The sequence below is a fragment of the Puntigrus tetrazona genome, chromosome 7 (genome assembly GCF_018831695.1).
Source record: "Puntigrus tetrazona isolate hp1 chromosome 7, ASM1883169v1, whole genome shotgun sequence".
NCBI lineage: Eukaryota > Metazoa > Chordata > Actinopteri > Cypriniformes > Cyprinidae > Puntigrus > Puntigrus tetrazona.
The window spans coordinates 22,779,810-22,803,744 of NC_056705.1; the positions used below are offsets into that span (position 1 = coordinate 22,779,810).

Here is a 23,935-nt window from a genome sequence, read left to right on the forward strand (position 1 = left end):
CCGATCTGGATGAAGTCCAAAAGTTGACAAAGATCCATAGTGTGAGTGATGGTCCTCGGTGTACAGTACAGTTTCCAGTTTCTAATATAGTCCAGTATAATTCCAGTCTCTACCAATAATACAAGTGTGAGAACGAGAGAAAACACAGTCTAAATGTAAATGTCTTTTAATAAAAATATCAATTAATAATTACAGTATGACAATAATATGATACAGTATAGTGAAGTAGTGGGACCATAAATAAAAAATATATTCCTGTTCAAATGCTAATCTAAATATTCATCTGTACTTACTGTAAAATAATACAAAATGGATAAGATGGATATATGTATTTGTATCCCTGAGCAACAGCAAGCTCATATTCATGCGGTCTCTTTTGTTTGTTTGAAGGTTACAAAATGCTGCTTACAGCAACAAAACCATCATGTACTAACATCAGCAACGTTTCAGATGTAATACATTTTAAGCCAGGGAAGTTCATTTGTTATCTGTACACACCAAAATGCGTAGTCACTTTGAAAAAAGTAATAAACATATATTTCTCATTCCTTTCATGCTGCTATAGCCACCATCAACATAGCATTGTGTACCTTATTGATGTAACAGGGAAATATAATTCACTCAGTCTGTGCATGACTTTCTAATATCTCTTTTGTGTCCTTTGCATATAACAAATTTAACTGGAAATTAATTTGAATCTGGGCTCAGATAGACCTTTGCTTGATTTGGATGAAAATCTCTCTCATATTAAAAAAGCATTGTACAAAAAAGACTGAAGTTTTTCTTTGTCATATCCACTAGGCACTGTAAGTGACTCCTTAAAATACTGAATCTCCAGCTTGCCGGACTGCTTGGCGAGCGCAATGCCAGAAAATGCGTTCTGTTTGGCTGGCTCACCAAACACTGCCATGGCTGTCACCCTGAGAAAAATAGTTGGAAAAGAGAGGATTGTAAAAACTGTTAAGGGCATGAGGTACACACTTTAACACTAATTACATATTTGACACAAGATAAGAAAAAACTTTATCACATTAAAAAGATCCAATATTTGATGTCCTAGCTTTTTACCTGTCATTGTGTAGATTCTCAGTGACAACTGGCACAAAATCCTTCACAGTCAGGTCCCAGATGTGAAGGTCAGAGGCAGCATCCAGAACACAGAACACAGCTGGCCGTGTCTGAGACCACTGCACTGACAGAATGGAAGCGCCACTAGAACATCCAGACCATTCCATCAACGGATCTTCTCTCAGGACAGAGTGCAGTCGGACTGTTCCATCACTGCAGCCAACCTGAAGAAATGAATTAAAGGGATAAATACAATGTTACCATTCTATATTTCAGATAGAACCTGTAAGAACTGGGAGTAAAATAACATGTTCATCACTGATAACATAAGTATAAACACAGAAATACATAATTAGACATACAGTAAAAAGCAATAAAAGCTGTTCCTACCAAGAACAAGGGTTCCCCAGAAGGACTGAAGTCAAGTGCTGTGACCTCCACTGGTCTACAGCTATCAAACTGTGATCTGTAGAACTTTGGAAGAACTTTCAGGCTGTGCCGTGTACCATGTCTAACCAAACCCTTCAGTAACAAAAGAAAATATTGAAACATTTGAAGAAACATCTTGAGACCAAGAAGAATTACTTTTGCAAACACCACTAATCCAAATATCTCTTTAACAATTTCATGTCACACCCACCATGTTAGTACCAATGAAGTAATGGTTTGAGTCAGATGGAAGGAACTTTAACTGAAGGCCCACAGGAGGTCCAAATCCCCTTATAACATCTTGAGAAGGTTTCTCAGTTGTCTGTAGAGAGGAGCTGTGGAGTAGTTTAATTTTACCACCCGGCCTAAGACCTACCGAGACAGATGGAGCATTATTAAAACCTAAAAGAATAAAGTTTAATAGATGTGCATTTCAGCAAGGACACATTGTTGGAAAGCTTTATAGAAAATAGAAAAAATATTTTAGATACCAAGGTCTGTTTGAGAACCAGAATCATTTCCTTTTGGCAGCTCAACCACAACCTGTCAGAGACAAATTTACAACTTCAACTAATCTCTTCTTGCAAAACCAGTGTGAACTGAAAGAGGGATGTGAAAGAAAGTTTTTGATAAAATGCAGACATACCCAGAGAGTTAACACTCCATTTTCATCAAGAGATCCTAACTGGAATGACAGTCCCAGAGACTCTAGGATTTTGCACAAAAGAACAAGGAATTTGTTTTGGTGGTTCTCAAAACATACACTGTTGTTCAAACTATTGCTGAGTGGTTATTATAAATGTTAAGTTTCTTATGTTCAACTTAGATGCATTTATTTTACAATGTTTTAAAATGTAATTTATTCCTGTGATGGCAGGCTTGACATTTCTCATTCAGTGTCAATCAATCTTATTAAAGTTAAAGTTATTAACTTTTTATCAAATTAATGAATTATTCTTGCTGAATAAATCTTTAACATTTTTATTGCTGATCCTAACTTTTGAATTGTAGTGTTTTTATTTATTGAAATGTTATATTTGTATATAATTTGTACATATTATAATTGAACAAGTTACCTTCTATGTTTGCAGTCAGTGTGCTCTTTAAATTTGTATCAGCAGCCGCCAGTACAGGTTCAATGGACACCACGGGAGATTGGTGACCCACGTCTGAAAGCACAGCATCTGCAACCATACACAAAATACAGGTCAGTTTAGTTTTAGCCTGTGACCTGACTAATATTTATACCTAAATACAAGGTAAATACACAGTTTTGCAAATGCTTCTTTTTTCTATTATATATTTATTTAGACACAGCCGCTGAAGCAGTGGGCACTGACCTGTTGAGAAGGTTGGGTAGCGCAGTGTCCACACCTCTTTGCCAACTACCAAGTTCGAGTGACTACCAGAATGTTCTCTGAGGTCCCATACCACTACTGAGCCTACTTCTGTACCAGCAAACACTAGTTTAACTTTACCAGGACTGAAACAGCAACACCTCACCTGAGAGGGGTAGACAAATAGGAGAAAATGATTTACATCTTTATTGGCTGTAATGGGACAACAGTTCATTTCAGAAACATCAACAATACATTTTGACAATGCAAGTATGTTCTCCATACCTCAAATTCATAAAGAAGAATTTTTTGGGGTCTGGATGGTTCCCAGATGTTCCAAACACAGATGATTGTCTCACCGTCAAGCCGTACAGCACTGCTTTTGGAGGAAGGAGGATGAACAGACAGAAGAGTCTGTCTCTGGACGTGAGAAAACTGCAGTAGACTCACCTGCCGACCTGCAGGTAGATGCACATATTTACATGATCGTACATACAGGGTCTGTACCACCTGTGCCATAAACGTCCTGAAAAGCCAAGCCAAAACATTTAGATTGGCCCCTCTCCTTGTAAACAAATGGAACATGTATGACCCACCCATATTGAATTTGGGTCACAAGAATTTTGTGGTATTTGTATATAGTGTAGATTAGTTGCTGTTTGCACGTGTGTAGTTGTGAGCTTGAGTTGCTGTGGTGACCCTGGGCATCTTCAGCCAACACAGAAGACTACCTGCATTAACAGCAAACACGCTTAAATAAAAAAGGGAGAGAGATAAAAGCCAATTTTTCATCTGTTGAGAAGACCTCCAGGGTGAGGTCTGCAACAGATTTGTGGGGGCTCATCCCGGATCGGCTCCTGATGCCCGAATACATCAATGCTTTTATGAACAGTACACAATTACTAGAGTCAGAAGATAAAAGGTATGACCGAACTGTTGATTTTGCAAGAGAATTCTATTAAACAAGTCCATACTATTGCTGCACCTGTCTATTAATGTAACAGTGTTGAGGTTAATGCTAATGTTGATGCACACTTTACATCTATTGCTACTGACCACATCATCAAAACATACACTAACAACATCAAAACATCCACACAACACCCTAAAATTACACAACCTGCGATACAAAGAAATTATCCTGCAAAGCCTAACAATCACACTGAGAAAACCGCAGAATTCAAAATGCAAGGGGGTGATTAGACATTATATATAATTGAAGATGAGAACAAACAGAATTATAGTGATGCAGAATTAATCTGGGGCATTCTTCAAATTGCAAAACCAGGAAGCTATAAGGAAATGCTAAAGATGATAAGGAAGATATGACGGACGGGGACCTCAAAGGGTTTTTTCAGTCACACCTAAGGAAACAAAAGCAGTATAAAGTTATTCCAAGAATTAATGTTTGCAAAACAGAGTGAAAATGAAACAGTTCTTATACAGGGTAATAGTTCTCAAATGGAAAATTGTGCGAATATATCCCAAAGCTCTTGAAGCAGCTCAGTCACTTAACACAAACATTTCAGAAACAACCGGTGATGTAAAAAAAACTCATTGGTTTCCTAAGCTACTATCTCTCTTTTATCCATATATATGTATAGCCAAGCCAATTTCTGAACTACTCCAAACAATAGCAGGAGTGAAACAGGTTCAGTCCAGCCAAAGGCCCACAACTGCCTTCCCGGACTCCTGTAGAGTGGAAATTCAAAGATCAGAGAATGGCTGAAATACTGATTGACAAGTTAATGAAGCCACCAGTTTTGGCTTACCCAAACTTTAACCTCCCATTCACACTTCACACCGATGCATCAGAAAAACGTCTCGGAGCTATCCTGTACCAGCATTAGGATGGAAAGATGACAGTAATTGTATATGCCTCAAGAACAATTTCACCAGGTGAAAAGAATTACCGAATATAAAGTGGTAAATTTGAATTTCTTGCATTGAAATGGACTGTGTGTGACAAATTTGGGCACTACCTGTCCTATGCCCCATACTTCATCTATACAGACAATAATCCTCTGACCTATGTAATGAGCACAGCAAAACTAAATGCAGTTGACCATCGCTGGGTGGGAGAATTATCTGAATATCAGATAATGGCCTGGTAAAGTAAATACTGATGCTGACACACTATCATGCATTTCCCTCAATATAGGTATGCACAAAGGACCTGACACCAGAAATCAAGGAAGCAGTCTGGGATTGTACTCATATGGCTAAAAAGAAGGATGTTGCCTGAATTGCGGCACTCAGCATCTCTTCCATAGACACTGACCAGCCGTCCCAATCTTTGTTGTTGAAATACTGATTGACAAGTTAATGAAGCCACCAGTTTTGGCTTACCCAAACTTTAACCTCCCATTCACACTTCACACCGATGCATCAGAAAAACGTCTCGGAGCTATCTTTTACCAGCATCAATGTTTGTTGTTGCCAAAAATAAGTAAAGCTGAACTCTCCAGAGCTCAAAGGAAAGATCCAGTGATCTTAAAGGCAGTTCAGATGAAAGAAGATGTCAAGATACCAGATAAAGACATGAAGAAAGAAGTAACCAGAGTCGCCAGGAAACTCCTTTATGATTAGAACAAACTACTTCTGGGGGATGGTTGTCTTTACAGGCAGACTAATGAGAGGAAACAGTTTGTTCTCCCAGCTCTGTACAAGTAACTTGCTTTGGAATACTTACAGTACGAGTACTTCACCTGATGAGAGAAAGGTTCTATTGACCACTTATAAAAAGGGAAGTAGAGGAGTGCATCAAAGAAGTGCCCATGCATCAAGAATAAAAAAACAAAACAAAAAAAAAACAGTGAAAACACCCAAGGGGGGGGGTGTCCTATTAGGGTTTTGTTGACCAGTCGACTATGAGAACAGCAGACAAGCAAAGCTCAGTGTAATCTGAAAGTTAAAAGTGTTGTCTTAAAAATCAGGACACAGAGTTCTTTGCCAAAAACCTTAGAGAGCATGGAGGTCCAGGAAAATTCAGATCATACTGGGAGAAAACTATTTATGTGGTAAAGGAGCAAGTTTCAGACAATTCTGTGAATGTAATATTAAAATAATAAAAGGAACAAGAGATTTACACTAAAATTTGCTGTTGTTAGTAAATGACTTACCTGTGGAGACAGCACCACAACCAAGGGAACAAAAAATCTGTTTGCCACGTTGATACAACTGATTCAGATGAGGATAATACTGAAGAGTAATGGCTGAGAATCCCTGCAAGTTGGACTGAGCAAAGGAGACAGAATACTTACCAGCAGAGCCTAGTTAGTCCAGGAGAATCCTCTGTAAGAGAAGAAAAAAATAGAAAGCAAGTATCAGTGAGAATAAGTGACAACCCAGAGGAGATTCAACCACCAGATGAACCTGATCCAATCCCATCATCATAGACAGATGCAGACAGAGAAAACAAATGCATAAAGCTTAATGAAGCCACAGGTCACCCTGATCTGATAGTCTCTGATAATCCTGAGCTGAGGCGATCTACCAGAGACAGGAGCACTTTGTCAGCCAGAATTACAACCAAAAACAACAGTTAACATTGTAGGGGTTTACGGGACAAAAGCAATACCCATAAGGTGTTATTCACCATATTATCATTCACAAACACCAACATACTTACCTTAATTTTACATACCCCTATCTGAACCTTTATTGCCATACCAGACATTTACTCACCCTGTATGTGCTGACTGAAAGAAAATAAGTAATATGAGAGTTAATGAGTAACCAAAAAAAAAAAAAAAAAAAAAAAAAAAAAAAAAGTTGCAAGGTATAATTTTCTATGTCTAAGAGAGTGTGAGCCACCCACATTGAATTTGGGTCACAAGAATATTGTGGTATTTGTATATACTGTATATTAGTTGCTGTTTGCACGTGTGTAGTATCTACATGTATCTTACACATTTTTTCACTACATTAAGATGTATAATGTGTGTATTTGAAGATATTTAAGCTGCATTTTCAGTGACAGTTGAGAGCTTGATTTGCTGTGGTGACAACACAGAAGACTACCTGCATTAACAGCAAACTCTTGTCTCTCTCCCTTTTTTTTTTTAAAAGACAATTTCTCATCTGTTGGTGAGGTCTGCAACACATGAGCCGAACTTAAATTACACTAATAAATTTTGGTTTCTATCATTTTAGGTAGTTCTAATCACATCCATGTATCCATCACTCAAACACTGCCAATTGTCAGTAAATGTAATTTTAATGAAAATATTACCATGAAGAAAGGGGAGTTTGGTATTGAGTTGAATGCAGCCATCACTAAAGGACAGTGAGTCTGTTTGAGAGCGAAGTCTTCTGATTGAATTACTCTCTGCCATATTCTCCTCTATTAAAACAGCCATTACCTGACATACAAATAAATAAATAAATAAACAAACAATTAAATAGTCATTTTAAGTGAGTAGAACTTCATTAGTTTATTGCTTCATTTACTATGCATTTGAAATTGATTATAACTATTCTTTACCTGTGCAGCAGAACGTATAAAAGTAGTCAGACGTTGAGAATCAGCAGTTATTCTTGAAGTGGATTTATCTGTAGTGTCTCGCGACGCCCTAGAACCTGGTTACAGTTCAGAGGATGAAACAAAACACAATACACTGTATTTGTTATTTTTATGTTTCCATTCGGCATTCATTACTAATGACTGAATCAATGCTGAACACAATACCTCCACATGCTGCATTTGCTTCTGGTGGGTGCTGCGTCCATTTGTCTGTCAAGTCTACTTCTTCTGTTTGTATATCTCGATCAGTGTTGTCTTCATTGCACTGCACATAAGCCTGGAGTCACAGTGATCTCATGAGATTGTATAAAAGCCAACATGCAAATCTAGTTGACAGAGAAGATATGTAAGTAAATATATGCCTATATTGTTTAAGATAAGTTATTAAAAATATCCCCGTTGCTGCTTTGTAAAAAGGAAGTACCTACAACGTCCTAGGTTTCTAACCTGTTTTGTATTGGCTGTTCCAAAATTCTTGATGTACATGTCATACTCATTGACAGGAGGTAGGTCCAGCAGAGAGAAGGTGATGGAGAAGTCTAAATCAATCAGACGCAGAAGTTCTTCACTGCGCTTCCTTCAAATCAAATCAGTCAATTTAATTAATTAGTCAACAAAAACATTTTTTTTTATATTTAAAAAAATGATGTGTTTACTTTAACGTCTAATTAGATCAATATTAAGGTAGAGAACTTGCTTCTGTTTCCTGACCACTTTCTGGCTGATCTCTCTCTGCTTTGCTGAAACAAAATCGATCATTTTGCCATGCGTTTGTCTTCTGTCAGAGTGCTTTTCTGTGAAAAAACCAAAAGCACAGAATTTTAGGCAACTCGTGTCACTCGGCGACCATCTTTTGCTCAAGCGGGATGTAAAAAGCTTATTATTCAGGCTAGATCAGCCAGTGCACATCCAAAGATCTAAGCACAGTCTCGGAATGCTTACTGTTTCTATAGCAACCAGGACTTCTACTGGCGGCTGCAGTGACATGCTGACTTTACCGATTAGGAATTGGCCATTTTGAGGGCTGCATTCCCCCCATGCAAAACTATATGAGTGGCATGTCTTGGGTATTCTATGGTCTTAGTTCATATTCAACAGTAAAATGTGCAAATTAAGATCAAGTTTAGTTCAACTACCTCTCTGGGTGGCAGCTGACTTTGTAGGCTTTGATCTTGCAGAGTATATTCTCTCATTTTCCTCATCAATGGCTCTTTGGATGGCTTCAATCTCTTCTCTTCTCTTGGGACTCAACTCTCTCTCGTCTTCTCTCACTTTTTCATCATGTTCCTCATTCTCCTCCTCCTCCTCATTATCATCCTCCTCTTCACCAACATCCTCAAAGTCGTCTTCATAATCCTAAAAGCAATACCAAAAAACCCCAGCATTAAATGGAATAAGATAAAAATTTGAAATTCGTTGTTATATTCAGGTTCAAGATTCACATCAGATATTAGGAAAATATAATCCCTATATAAATATACCAAGATATAAGAGTTATTTATGTTCTAGATATATTCTATGTACTAAGTGATGCACGTAATGGAAGCACTAAACTGCTTCACACCTCAAAATCCTCCTCATAATCTTTATGATAATCTTTGCTCGATTGTTTGTCCTCTTCATTTTCTTCATTCTCCACCTTGAAACACAAAGACATGCAATCGCATTAGCCACAAAGTGTTTACTCTTTTACTGGAAATTTGGTCAGGCTAGAAAGCAGAAACATCTTAAAAAATAAAGAAGACGACATGCAATGAAACAATTTTAAATATTAGCTTTAGAGAGAAATGAGTTCTGTGACTCCAAAGGCTTTTGTGTCAGACCTCTAACTGAGGCTGAAAGGCTGTTCTTACTTTTTGTGTGTTTATTTTTAACACTTATAAATATAATCGCAGAACTCTTTGTTCATATGCTGTAGGGGCTTTGTATTGGTTCAAGTTTGCATTATACATGATCACTTAACATTATGTTAAATTTATGTTAAGAACAATAAGAGAATTTCCATTCAGGATTTGTCTTATCCTAATCGTAATCTTAACTTAGACAGTTTTAAGGGATGTTATTTTTCTAAATTATATTATTTATTTACTTATTTATTTCCCTCTGTGATGTTTTGATAAAAAACGACAAAAGAAAAAAACAAAGATAAATTGTTCCAAATAAAATCAATTTGAATTTTCTTTTTGTGCTGACTTTAACTAATTATAGGTGATCTTTAAACAAAAACCTTACAGGGATCTCTGGATCACTCATTTCAGCTTTAATAGATGTTAACCAAGTTATCTTCTTATGTAGAGTTATTAAACATATGTAAATTATCCAAGTTATTAAACATATGTAGTGGAGATTTATTACCACACAGACCCCCCAAAAAAGAAAAAAAGAAATGGATGTCATGAATCTCCAACATTATTTGAAATGTTTATACCTCTTTGTCTCTATTTATCCTTTCATTCGGATTGTGGCCTGAGGAATCTTTATGCTTCCACTCTCGGTCACTCCTCTTGGAGTCTGAAGGCTCCTTGTGCCGTTTTTCACGCCGTCCATCTTTGTCTTCCCTCTCCCTGGCCTTTTTCCTATCCCCATCTTTGATGCTGTGGAAATAATCCTTTGACTCTTGCCACTCCTGGTCATGCTGCTCCACTTCTCCAGAGTGACTAGTGTTTGCCACCTGTACAAAGCAACAACAATCAGCTCCACAGAGCTCATTCAAGTCAGTTGACTAGCCTGACTTGAATATAGTCTGAATTACATTATTAATATATTATCAGATAAATATCTCGCTTATAAATAGCAACAATCTTATAGCTTACATGGCTTTCTTTATCCCTTCTTCTCTTCTCTCTGTCTTCTCTATCTCTTCTGTGTTCTGAAACACAAAAAATAATACCATTTGTTTTATTTTCTAAAAAAAAAAAATCAAATAGAAATGGTTGTAAAAAACTTTTCTCTCGGCACAAATAGTAATGATCATACCTTTGTGTCCAGAGTGCTCTTTATCACTGCGTCTCTCTCTCTTTTCTCTGTCCCTCTGTTTTTCCTCATATTCATGTCGATTTTGTTCACTTTCTTTTGCTCTGTGTTTTTCTCTCCTCTCTCTATCTCGTTCTTTGTCTCTCTCCCTTTCTTCTTTTTCTCCCTCTCTTCTCCCCTCTTTTTTTCTATCTGCTTCACTCTTTCGCTCCCTGTCTCTCTCCGCTCTCCTTCTATCTCGGTCTTTTTCTCTTTCCCTGTTTGTACTCCCGTCCCCCTGATTGTACACATCTATGTCCCTCTCTTTATAGCTGTCCTTTTCTCTATACCTCCGCCTTTCACTGTTTTCTTTTTCACCTCGATTATGTCTTTTTTCTTCTTCACCTCCATCTCTGTGTCTGTTCTCTCTCTCTCGTTCTCTCTTCCTCTCTTTATATCTATCGTCCCTGATGTCTTCCTTCTTGATATCCAGGTTTCTATCCCTGTCAGGGTCTCTATGTTTACTTCTCTCTCGTGTGCTTTCTCTCTCTCTCAGTTTTTCTTTCTCTCTCCTTGCATCTCGATCATGGTCCCTGTGTCTGCGATCCAGAGATTCTCCATCCCTGTATTTCCTGTGCTCCTCTTCTCGTTTGGATCTTCTTTTGCTCTCTTCATTGTGTGCCTGACAAAACAATGGCATTTAATGGGTTGTGCTTCTAAACTTTGTCTTTCTCTTCCACACAAACAAACCCGCAGATTACCTGAATGTGTACTTTTAAGTCATCAGATTTCCAAGTATCTTCTTTTGTTATTTTCTTATGAGAGGACGGGGAAAATGAACAGCATGTTACAAAAGTACAGAACAAAGCTCATGACTAACGAAATGCTGCAAAAGCCGATTCTTTACATGCCAAGTGTTCAAATAAGTGAATTAAGTGGGAGATTGCTATTAAGTTAAAGAGGTTTAACTAACGCATGTAACTTAAGAAGTTTTATTTGGCTATCGATGAGTGGCTAATCGTGCTGTTTAGCTGTGACATTTTCAGGGGGAAAACTATCGCTACGTAACTGTTGCTTCATACGTAATAAGCTTTGTTTTACCTTCACAGGGTACATCGCTTCAATGATCTTCTTCTCAGCTCTCCTTTTCAATCCGACAATATGCTATGTTATGTTGACAGCTTTCAACGCCATACCGCTATATGGCTAAAGCGCACGCGCAGTTTAATACTACTATGGTAACCTGCCAAGCCATGGTAACAACAGACTATCCAATCGAGCAAAGAGCAATCGCTCGATACTAATGTTACTATGGCAACACTGTCGAATTTAGATAATCGAAAGATCGAACAATATGTGTTTAACGTGACGTAGCACAAAACAAAATATCACAGCGCTTGCTTTGTATTATACGTTTTCCTTGATCTGCAATAACTGCCTACTTGTTGAGAAGAATTAGTATATGTTGAGGTATACGTTTCAAGTCGTCCTCTTGTTGTTTCATGTATAATAAAATGTTTCAAAAAACAAAAAAAAACAATAGAGTTCCATTTATGCCAAAAAGTTTGGCACAAATGGCTTTGTAAAATACATTTGTCAATTGCTGAATTCAGAACCAAATATAAACAGATTGATTTATTATAATAATAGAATCAAGAGCCAGATTACAGAAACTGTTAAGACTTGCTACTGTAATATCAGCGTCAGGTAGCTTTATTACTGCAACAAATTAAACAAATGTAACATCATACTACAAATAAATAAACACTAGGCATCATACACTTACAAACTCTGTCAATAGTGACAAAAAAAATAAACTGAGCATCATACACTACCAGACTTTAAAGTTGTTCTGATCACAACAAACTCATGCAGAAACATGCGCCTTGTTGCTAGGAGACACTGTACAAATAAAAACCAATGTGTTCTAAAATCGGCTTTCCTCAACTTTACCATGGTCTTGCTATACTAGACACATTTGTAGTAAACATGGTTATACTAATGGTAACCAGTCTGAATGATCGATTGTTTAATCTCGGTTGAATCTAAACTTTGCTGGGCTGTGGCCCTCCAGGAGTCTGGCACCCCTTATCTAGTAATGTGGGGTGATAACAAATATGGCCACATTTTTGTTAATCGCTTGGAACACTAACAAAAAACCCATGTATGACATTTAACCGTGTTCTTCTGATTATATTATATAATATACTATATAATATATGATTATATATTACTGTTATAATGTTTGATATAACATTTTGGGTTGACTTGATATAATAAAATATAACTGTTCAGACCCTGCAGGTTTTGAAGCATTAGCTGCCCCACATTTTTTGAGATGGCAGTGTTCAGGTAAAATGGGCCAGCTGATCAGTAAAAATGGGCCAGTCAAACTGCAAAGTGAAACAGAGAGATTTCTGACAAAACACATTTAACTGTTATAAATTACATTAGAACATCCATTTGAATTGTATTAAAACACAATCGAATAATTTAATAAAACATACATTTCATGAACTTTTCGTAACAATAACAATTAGTGTTATGGCAGCAGTCAAAAGGTTAACAGCCAATGGCTGCAAAGAATTTTAAACAGATGAGGTAAAAGACTCTCAATACATTCAATGATTTTCATCAATAAAAAATGTAGTAAAAACCTGAAAATTGAGTGTGAACGTGTGTGTGTGAAAAAAGCAAAAAATAGTCTGTAATAAATAGTTTCACATTAGGCTACTTTACATGAACAACTATCACTTTTAAATTAAAATGTCTCTTTAACCCTTTCTCTTTTCCATGTGTGCACAACTATGTCACATGCCTCACTAATATGCACACACACAAAGTTGGTCACAGATAAACACACATCACACACACCATCATATTTAGAAGGCAAAACGGAAAGGAAAAAACACCAGGATTCCTGCTTAAATTCAACTCAGAAGGTGGCCCATTTTAACTGAAAATAACAGCTCATTTTATCTTCACACATTTAGGTAAATCGAACCAGTAACTAAAAATGATTTAGTAGTAAATATAAAGTTGAGTACCCCCTTAAGGAGAATTAAACAGTATTTTTTAATAGCTATATTACGTAAATTATTGGGTGAAATCAGAAAACTTTACATTATAGAAGCGCCCGGGTTCATCTTAGTTTACTAAAGCAGTCGTGTAAAATAAAGCATATAACTGGGTTGAACCCACGACAGGGAACACGACACAATCAGCCTTTGCACATACAGTCCATCAGAAAAATACGAAACGAACTGCATCTTGTTATTGTTCTTTAATTACAGTAAACACGCTTGGGAGTCGCTTCGCTGTCGACGCCTAGTTGTTTGTGTATCTGCAGTTGCTTGGCTCAGGGTGGCGAGTTTGCGCTGTCCGCGACGCTCACTGACCTCCCGAGACCCGCCGCGTGCGTGTGTGTGTGTGTGTGTGTGTGTGTGTGTGTGTGTGAAGCGCTCAGCTGTCTGTCATAAACCAACACAACAGCACGCGCTTCTCCAGAGCAAACCAGACGGAGCGCGTGCAGAGGCGCTGGCGACAGCCGAGTTGGGACTTCAGTTATGCACAGCTAGATTAAAGCACAGCGAGCCGGTATTCGCGTCAAAATGGACTGGTGTACAGGCGAACTAACGTGAAAACATCGACAAATTGACTTAGACAAACGTTACTTAAAGCACGCGGGCGCGGGATGATCAGCAGTACCTTGTTTACTCTCGAAGCTTTTACGCTGAAGCGCGATGTTCGGGTTTGACAGCAGTGCGTAACAATTCGTCCGCGCTGAATATGACAGAGGACATAATGACGGCTGTGCGCGGAAATCTTTCTCAAACAGCAGGTGCCACGGGACAGAAGGACAGCGGACAAACTGAACCGACAAACGGGTCAATTCCTTCCTCCTCGCCCGCGGAGCTGAGCCGGGACCCCGCGTCTTGCGCCAGTGAACTGACGCGCACGTGGCTGCAGTTCGCCAAGACCTTCGTCATTATCTTCCCCATATATGTCTTGGGCTATTTTGAGTTCAGTTTTAGCTGGCTTTTAATCGCGCTCACGATATTTTTCTTTTGGAAAAGAAACACTGTGTGTAAGAACACTAGGTTGAATAGAGCTCTTTCGTTTTTTGAGCAAGAGGACACGGTTAAACAGGAGCTGGAGGCAACTGAGTTACCGTCATGGGTAAGTTATACTACACTTTCACTGAGAGCATACTAGAAAAGAAGTATGCTTTGGTGGAATGGGATGCGATTGATGCACAGCTTACTTGTTTTGAAATTAGATAACACAATATATTTCCTTGTTCAGGGTTGTTTTCCTTCATTCAAGTGTATTGCATATGGACATCTTGTTTGGTTCCATATTGTGTCCATTCAGCAAACTCTGAGTGCATGAAACATAACTAAGTTTGGATCCCAGCTGACCCCAGGCTGTCAGACGTGAGGCGGACCAAGACTTTGTGCCCTTGCGTCTGGGTGAAGGTGAACAGTGTTATTCCAAATGATGCAGCATGTGTCTCTACCAATTTTCTATCTATTTTTATCTTGCATATGAGCATTATCTTGAGCCTCTGCTCATCCTGGCTGTATTCAAAAGCCAAGTGCAACAAAGTAAATATATGTTATGTAATGAGATGTTTTGACCTGAAGGGTGAGGACCAAGGTTAGTCTGCGTTGTTGAAAATGAGTATTCGCCGCCCTGCAGTCTGTATACTATAAAAATGTAACAGAATAATATTAATGCAGCATGTACAACTATAAATAACAATGAAGTAGTTAACTCTAGCTACCTTAACATGTATGGCAAAAGCTGCATTATATGTAATTTTATTGTGAAATACTATTGTTAATAAGGAAACGTGAGTGTGTTTATTATTATTATTATTATTATTATTATTATTTTCCTTTTTTCCAATTTTAACTGGATTTGATTTTAAAGTGTTAGATCAATGTGGTTTTGAGGATTGTACTTGATCTTCAACCATGTGAAGTTTTTTGAAAGCGAGATGTTAGAAATGATGAATGATAGTGAAGAGAGATACTCTCTGGAGCCTTGAGAAATTGTAAACATGCCGGTGCAAAAAAGCTTAGCTAACATCTTGCAGTGTGGTGCCATGCTATTAAACCCAAGAAGTATCTTTTCAAGCACCGATGACTTGTTTGTCCAGTTTCTTTGTGGTTCCTGGAAAGTGTGTGATACCTGAAGAAAATCAGTAGTTCACTGGAAGTGTTGTCTTATATCGCTTCCCTAAAAACTTCAAGCATGCTTGCATTATAGAGTAGGATATATATATTGCTCCATGCAGCAAAATGTATAAATACATGCAATAACGTTTTACATATAAGCCAGTGATCACAGGCAAGCTTTTTTGAAAGAGTTTTTAGTGTCACACGACATCTATTAATACACATCATATTATCACATTTTCATCAAACTATGTCACTGTCAGGAATCTATTCTTTACTTCTCGACCTTACTGTGTTAACTCCACAATCTGTTTCATCTCTAGATAATTTTTTTTTTTTTAAAGGAACATTCTCATAGATATCTGTCTATGGTTATGTCTATGTAGAGAAATCCTCAGAGATCTCTAGTGACCATAGAAACACAGTTACCATGGGAACTTTCAGTGTCTTTCCCACATATCATTAATACTAAACAAAATAGTCAATATTTATTTTGGAGGGACACACAAAGTCTAGTTCTGGGTATAGTAGCTCTAGCTGTGTCCAAACCTATTTGCCCTGACTGATGGTTAGACTAAAATATGTCAGTGGGAGAGCTTGCTGAGAAAAGTGCTGTGCACCAACACTGTTTTGTGATTAAAATAATTCAGAGGGATTGCACTGCAGAAGGAAGTCTCACACCCACATTTTGCCTCTTGAGACTAAAATGTTCCTATTATAGGACATACAGAAGGAGGTTAGCTTTATGGGTGCAATCCCTTTAGGCTGAGAGAGCATTGTATTCTTGTATTCTCAGGTAAACTGATGTGGCTTACCTGAGATTTTCCTTTCAGCTTTTGCTTAATGTCTTGGAGAGAAATGTTTATGGTTTTGCAGCTGTGTAACCATAGTGATGAGATTCAAATGTGCCCTATACATTTGTTTTGCTTATGCGTGACATTTGTAATTTAAAGTTTCAGTTGTAAGATGTTTAATTAGAGGGGTCTTTTGTGGTCACTAAGTCTATGCTCAGATGTTTTGTTTTGCTAATAGACTCAGATCTGGTTTTATTTTTATGGCAATGTTAGCAACCCAAACCGCATGAAATCTGATCTTTTTGATTCTGGTTTAGGCCACTTTTAGGCGTAAGTCAGATAGAGGTCTGCTAAACCTCAGTCTGAACAGTCATATTATGATATAAATCATGAGAGTTTTATGATTAACATTCGTTAAACTTCAAGTCACTGCAAAGATTTTGCAAACCAGAATGTGGAAAGTGAGATGCTATAGAATTTTTTTAAATTACAGCTTGCTAAAATCAAAACTTGAGGGAAGACTAGGTCGATATTAGTTATGTCTTTGCTATTCTTTTGTGCATGTGGGTTAGTTTGGTTTAAATTATATTTCAGGAGACATGTGTGTCTCATTTTTTTAAACATTCCACCTGGAAACAAAGATGCCGTGACACCAAACCTCCTCACGAAAGAAGAAATCCACCGTGTTTACAACTGTGCCGATGAGCAGTTATCAGGATCAACTAAACGCTGCATTTTCAAAAGTATGTGAAATATGTAAAGTGTGCGGCATAGCATCTTTAAAATGCGTATGAGAGTTTCTTTCTGTTATTGTGGGGACATTTCCAAACCCCTAAACATGATGCGACACGGAGCGAAACATGAATGCTTGATTTACCTGTCAGTCATTTGGTCTCTTGGGTGGTCCTTGGCCATTTAAAGCAGATCAAGGTTTCCAGGGCTTCTGTTGTCAATCTGAAGGTCTGGCTATGTGAGAATGCCATTCCAAACCTGCATGACGTATTTTTTCTGTAGAACACAACAGAAGATTTTTTTGAAGAATCTTTATTGTCCATATAATAAAAGTCAGCGGGGGTTCAAAACAACACTGGACCCCAACGACATTATTTACTTTCATTAAATGCCACAGCTTTAGAAAGGAAAAGGGGAAAAAAAGCATAGTTAGTGTGTCATCTTGCACCCCCCCCACGCACACACACACACTACTGCATGAAACAAATGCAGGCTAAGCAGTTTGTGCATACAGGGATTTAACTGCTGCTATGCTCATCCTTGATCCTATTGCTCTACATATAGAGATGATAATACCACTGAAGCAAAAGAATACACATGGAGGCCACATATTGGAAAAGAGAACCTTTCACATGTTTAGATAAAGTTATCTTATTTTGTCATAACCTGAACGTTTATTTTCCAAGGGTGTGTGTGTGTAATAGCCAGAGGGGTTTCTTCAAAGACACTGCAGCATGTTACAGTAGTAGTCTTGTTCTCGCGCTCTCTTTTATTAATATGACATATTTCTCTCATATTTGTTTCTTTAACAGGTTCATTATCCAGATGTGGAAAGAGTTGAGTGGCTAAATAAGGTGAGAGGATTATTAGATGATAATTGAGTAATCAACATCCAAAACTGTCATATACGTGTATCTGTAGTCAATATTCTGGTATCTGATACTCTCTCACTCTCTTTCTCTCTCTCTATGGGGGGAGGTAACAATGGTTGTACACTGGTGCTATAATCCAGTGTGCTTTGCTCATGTTACACTACACGTAGCAACCATTTTTCACCCTCTGTGTCAAAATCAGTGGCTTTTTTAAAATATTCATTGTACATATACATTCAGTGGCTCCCAGCCTTCAAAAAGCATGCCAGATTTGAATATTTCATTGGAATTTTGACCAGCAGCGTAATTTATGTACCTGAATGGCCTCATGCTTCTGCAAAGTATGTCTGCAACATTCAAAATCATGCAAAACTATTTACATGAAACACTGCAGAATCACTGATGTTTGATGACAAAACTGAGAAGGATAAAACCTCTTGTGTCATACTTTTATTACATCCTAAACTTTCACACATGCATTTTGTAGCTCATAAATGTGATATCATTAATCCTGTTTCTTTTTCATTATTTGGCTATCTGCATCTCTAAACTATTTAAAAGGTATTAGATGTTATTTCTTTGCTCTCAGACATGGTACGCTAAATTTATTTTTTAATAATTCTGTTTGTGCCGTCCCAGTTTGGCAGCCTGTTCTAAATGCCTATTTACAGTTAGTCAAGTTACAACATGTCCTGAAGCCATTTAAATGAAAACTGTGAACCTCGTATCACACAGCCCCGTTGTGGAAAAGTATATTTTCCACACGCTGAAGATTTTGAAGTCAAGAGAGTGTCAAAAACGGTTGATAACTAATGAGTTTCGGAGTAACTAATTTATCATACTTAAGTCAGTATAGCAGCAAGAAGTGAAGATGCCTGAAGTGCCTTAAGTTTACTCAGTTGCATAGTACTGATCGGGTACACTCTTTGCCTTTCAGACAGTGAAACAGATGTGGCCTTACGTGTGTCAGTTTGTGGAGAAGCTGTTTAAAGAAACAATTGAGCCAGCTATCAAAGAAGCCAATTCCCACCTCAGTACATTCAGCTTCACCAAGATCGATCTTGGAGATAAGGTATGCATGCTTACAGACTTCTCACTGCCTATGAACATGCAAAGTGTATAAAAGTTCATCTTATTAGACTACGCGCAAATCATCACAAACATCGTTTATGATGTTTAATATACCATCAGTTAAACTGCCAGTCTGGTTCACTGGTTCAGACAGGTTCATTATAAGTCTCCAATCTTTCCCCCCATTTTGTCCTGTGCTGTAACCACTGACCTCATTAATAATTAGCATTTATTAAATAGACATTGCTATTGACATTGACATAGCCAAAAAATGAATCATTATTTATTTAGGAAAAGTTAGGATCAGTTACTTTTTATTGACCAAATAACAAACATTTCATTTTTAATTTAAAAATGTAAAATGAATTAATGCATGTTCAAAAGAACCCTCACTTAAAATCAATTTAATATGAAATACAATGTAATGCACCCATTTTATGTAAAAACGAATGTCTTCATAAATATGCACTAAAAACAACATTCTTTAATTCTGTCTCACATTTTTTCATTTCAAACAATAAGGAAACTGATTTGATGTAATTTGTGACCACACTAGAAATGAGAAGCTGGGTCCTCTCATGCAATGTAGATAAAAATGTAGATATTTTGTAAACATTAGTTTAAACATGTAATAACATGTTCCAATAAAAGTGAAACTGGTTTTCATGCGTTGTATTTAACACCCCCCAGAGTATTTTTTTTTTACTTTGTAGCTGCTCAACAAAATTGATTGCAAATCTGTACAATTAAATTATGTACTTATGTATAAATTATGTAATTTATGTACATAATATATATGTTTGTTCTGTGTATATTTATATGTAAATGCACACACATATGCTGTATATATTTAAGAAATATTTTTATATTTAAATATGAAATATATATATATATATATATATATATATATATATATATATATATATATATATAAATATAAATATATGTACATGAAATATGTGTAAATATTTTCAAAATCTATGCTGTTGATTACATTACATTGTCCTGGTGTTTTTCTGTGTACACCTGGTTACTGCAGCTGAAAGCATTTCAGCTCTTTGAGACTTTCAATAGTAAGAGAAAACTGTGCTTCAGTAGACGACTACATTAAGACACAGTACACATTTCATACAACTCTGCAAATGTAACTAAGCATTAATTTAAACGCCTCTCTAAACAGTTCATTGTGAAAATCGTGTGTTTGGCTTTTGCAGCCTAGAAATCACAATGGGATTTAATTCCACTATACCCTGTGAGGGCATGAAGCGTAGTGTAAGCATAATTTATCCAGAGCAAATGTGTAAATAGGCAGATTAAAGACTTAATACAGTATCATTTCTGATACTATAAATATAACAATAAATTGATCTAGATGGTCTATAAAACTATTTTTTATTTCAAGTGTATGTAGTTTGCAGTGTGAGACCAAAATTAATATTTTATTAAAGACAAGATATTGCTTAAGTACTTAAATTGCACTAAAAAGCTATATATTGCATCAGGAGAAGGAAGGTTGACGTAAGAAATTTAAACCTTTTGGAAAAGCTGACCAGCTGTCAGATGGAAATAGTTTATGTTGTCAGGGCTCTGTGGAGGAATGCATGCTGGTTAAAGAAATGTCAACCCCCTGACGGGGCATCTGTGCTCATCTCTGTCACAGCCTCTCAGAATCAACGGGGTCAAAGTTTACTCTGAGAATGTGGACAAACGGCAGATCATCATGGACCTTCAGATCAGGTGACATCACATTATAAATGCTATGTTGACACCTTTCGATCTTTTATTTAGCTTTCTGGTTGTCCCACAGGTTTTAATATTTCTCTTTTTTTTCTTTTGTAGCTATGTTGGAAATACTGAAATCGATGTGGATGTCAAAAGGTACTACTGTAGAGCAGGGATCAAAAGCATACAGGTATATTGTTATATATTCTCATAAACATTTTAGAGTGATGTTTTCTGCTCTTGTGCCCCATACAGCAGTAGAATAGTTATATGTTCACAACAGATACACAGCAGCTCTGTTATGTTCGGCATCTTCCATTTGAGTTGGTCTCCATGACCTAATGGATTATGTTAGCCAAGGCCAGAGAGTTAATTTGTTGGATTCAGGGAAGCTCTTTCCTATATTGTGACGCAACCATGTGTTTGATGGAAGGAATCCAGTCGACTGAAGAACGGAGCCTATTTTTATTTTTACAGAAAGGGTGTGTGTGTATTTATAGGGAGACGAGTAACCAAATACTAAAATGCCCTTGTACTGTTTGTAGTGCGTGATCAGTTATATACACACAAGTTCACACAATGACCGTATTGTACATGATTTATGGACTTGTTTCATTCTGTCGCATTAAACGCATTGCAGAGGAAACCTTCTTTGTGACAGCATGCTGTGTTTATGCATGATGTATTTTTTACTGTATGGCAAGAAGGGCTATAATACCTGGAGACCTTTTAGCATTCCCATTCATCTCTACGATAGTTACAGAGGGAAGCACGAAGCGGTCATCTTTGCTTAATGAAGTTAATTAGTTCCAGAAAAAATAATAGCAAATTTCATGGCTTCATGAGCACTTATAAAACAATTAGTCACTGGTAAAAGATGTTCAATAATATGTGCATTTAATGAACATTTTATTGATCCTTTGTGTTTTGCATGTCACAAACTTCAAATCAGTGAGTAAGGTGGAGCTTAAGTTTATTCATACAGCACTTAATTGAATACAAAGCGCTTTACTTAAGAAAGAAATAATAATAGAGAAATAAAACATGAGGAAAAGCAGTTAATGTATGCACTCACTGACTTTGTGTAACTTCTTCCATATTATGATTTCACAAAGGACTACTTGAGATAGGGCTTTCCCTTGAGTTGTTTGCTCTCATTAGCATCTCTTTGGTAATGAAGGATTGTTTCAAACAGAAGCTCGTGATTCTGTTGCTCGGAGCTGAAGCGATGGTTGTTGAAGGTGAAATGTCTATTACAGAGCATGTGGAGTGCTGTCAGAACCAAAATAATAAATGCATCAGTGTCAGGATCCTGAAACATTCATCATCAGCCTGGGGCGCATAGTGGTTAGTTTGACAGCACTGCTCTCTCACGTCAAAGTCCTTTTTTTTATTTTCCAGAAAAGAATAACCATTAGAACTGTAGAAATGTACATGATAAAATTTGCATAATATATAATATATTATTTACAGGGAAAATAGACAAAGATATTGATTAAGAAAAGCAGTCCTGTCATTTGAGGTCTCCAAGGCTAATGAAGTGGGGTTTTCCTAAATAAAGCAGCGATGCTTTCATATAATCTGGTGAAATGAATTTTTAATTGAGGATATCTGAGTAAGGTACACACCAAACCTCTAGTGAGAATCCTTACCAATGTTTTAAAATTAATGCAATGTCTTTGTGTATGTCCATATCTGAATAGCTACATGGAGTTCTGCGGGTGATTCTTGAGCCACTTTTGGGGAACATGCCGCTGGTTGGTGCTCTTTCCCTCTTCTTCCTCAAGAAGCCAGTGAGTTTATGAACACTTTATTAATTCCTATTTACAATATTGTCTGTATTTTTGATTGAAGACTGAAGTTGCTTTGTTTTAGCAGAAACATTTTATCTTCTTTGTATGATGTGGTAAAATAGACAAAAGGGACATTGTCTCTGAAATGTTGCCATTTAGCTCTTAAAACGATGCGTATTACTTTGATATCTTAGTACATGTATTTTTGTATGTGAATAAATGTGTTGACTGTACATGTAAGTCCTGGGTGAGTGTCAAGAAGAAAGGATCTTATAGAAGGAGTGTCTTAAAAACTCCTTATCAGATAAGATTGTGAATGCTAAAAGAAGACAAGGCATGAGATCAGACATCAGTGTGGAATTTGAGTGGGCTGTGTCTTGGTTCTTGTTAAACTGAAGGAAATATTTAACCTTTTACAGATGTTGTAGAAATGGAGGAGAATAGGTCAAGAACTAAAGAGGTAAAGGAGGAGCAGGGAGGGTACAAATGTTTTTTTTTAAATTATTATTATTATTCCTGATCATTACATTTTTTGTTATAAGAATTGTTTGGAAATTTGTATTGAAGTATAGGTAAGGACATAATTATGTTTCTGGGCATTGTTTAATATTGAAGTGATAGTCCAAACTATTTGATGAAGTTTTTTCTGTGACACATGAAGATATATTGAAGAATGTTCAGAACCAAACAGCATTAAATGCCAATTCCACAATGTTTTGTAGGCATATTTGGAGACTTTTCTCAGAATATCTTTTTTTACGTTCACAGAAAAAGGTTAGACATGTTTGAAACGACAGGAAGGTGATGACAGTATTGTTACTGAACTATCGCTTCATAAAACCACAAAGATTATCCTTGACCAAACATATATTTTTCCTTTAGCATCCGATGAAGGATATTTGCTAATTTTCGAGACTCATTTGACATGAGGTCAGTTAATCGAGGACGGGTTTCCTTAATCGCTACAGCAGATCCGATGGCAATAACACACCAAAAACTTTGGGGAGTAAAACTCATACGCAGTTGCTGTATAATTGGAAAAAAGTTACAAAGGAGGAGAATGTTATTAAAGACATTTGTCTTTTGCAAAGCTGCAGGATTGAGATTCTATTTAAAGGGTTGCTAAACAGCATAAAATGATCTTAACACGTGTGTATAGCAGTGGCAGACAGTCAGCGTCGTCACTGACCTAGATTCTACAGTCTGTCAGTACCAGATTAGTAGCAGGGCTAATTTCACAGCAGGTTATCACAGCTCAGCCTGATTCTAGCTCGCATTCGGCTTCTCTTTCTGAATTGAGACTTTATTGAGTTTTCCTACACCTGCTTCATTGAGTTTGAGTCCTGTGTGAGGTGTCCAGTGTCCTGCGGTCTGACTATAGTTTGTAACGCACCGCAGAGGTGGTCTTTCTTTATATATTCCTCTGCAGTGTGGGCGACACTGAAATTCACAGAGGA

General features: G+C 37.0%; 2 protein-coding genes across 5 annotated transcripts in view; one reads left to right on the forward strand and one right to left on the reverse strand.

The window, feature by feature from the left end:
- Nucleotides 1-148: 148 nt before the first annotated feature.
- dync2i1 (dynein 2 intermediate chain 1) lies at nt 149-11,912 on the reverse strand. 2 transcript variants are annotated; one of them, XM_043244101.1, is made up of 21 exons: nt 11,413-11,912; nt 11,073-11,126; nt 10,336-10,993; nt 10,173-10,228; nt 9,788-10,030; nt 8,924-8,998; nt 8,496-8,715; nt 8,057-8,153; nt 7,807-7,936; nt 7,525-7,636; nt 7,321-7,415; nt 7,069-7,198; nt 3,120-3,292; nt 2,838-3,000; nt 2,574-2,681; nt 2,144-2,205; nt 1,989-2,040; nt 1,709-1,869; nt 1,459-1,590; nt 1,069-1,292; nt 149-920 (listed from the first exon to the last, which is right to left on the reverse strand). In XM_043244101.1, the coding sequence occupies exons 1-21, from the start codon at nt 11,425-11,427 to the stop codon at nt 743-745; spliced, it is 3,138 nt and encodes a 1,045-aa protein (XP_043100036.1). In that variant the 5' UTR covers nt 11,428-11,912; the 3' UTR covers nt 149-742. The 2 variants fall into 2 exon arrangements, with proteins under 2 accessions (XP_043100036.1, XP_043100037.1); XM_043244102.1 differs by lacking the exon at nt 11,073-11,126.
- A 1,716-nt stretch (nt 11,913-13,628) lies between these two features.
- esyt2b (extended synaptotagmin-like protein 2b) overlaps nt 13,629-23,935 on the forward strand; it is a 30,838-nt gene continuing 20,531 nt past the window's right edge. The window contains exons 1-7 of one of the 3 annotated variants that reach the window (XM_043244105.1): nt 14,349-14,490; nt 14,617-14,789; nt 17,833-17,874; nt 18,830-18,964; nt 20,624-20,700; nt 20,803-20,875; nt 22,389-22,478. In XM_043244105.1, coding sequence (XP_043100040.1) covers nt 18,842-18,964; nt 20,624-20,700; nt 20,803-20,875; nt 22,389-22,478 — 363 coding nt within the window. In that variant the 5' untranslated portion in view covers nt 14,349-14,490; nt 14,617-14,789; nt 17,833-17,874; nt 18,830-18,841. Of the gene's footprint in view, nt 14,491-14,616; nt 14,790-17,832; nt 17,875-18,829; nt 18,965-20,623; nt 20,701-20,802; nt 20,876-22,388; nt 22,479-23,935 lie in introns of all 3 variants that reach the window. The other 2 variants (XM_043244103.1, XM_043244104.1) reach the window with 2 other exon arrangements.

What these genes read in the sequence shown, in the direction of transcription:
- dync2i1 (XM_043244101.1), bottom strand. An exon ending in ACTGACTGCAAACATAGAAG is followed by an intron (nt 2,206 to 2,573) that starts GTAACTTGTTCA and finishes GCAAAATCCTAG; the next exon opens with AGTCTCTGGGACTGTCATTC. An exon ending in CTGGGGAACCCTTGTTCTTG is followed by an intron (nt 1,293 to 1,458) that starts GTAGGAACAGCT and finishes TCATTTCTTCAG; the next exon opens with GTTGGCTGCAGTGATGGAAC.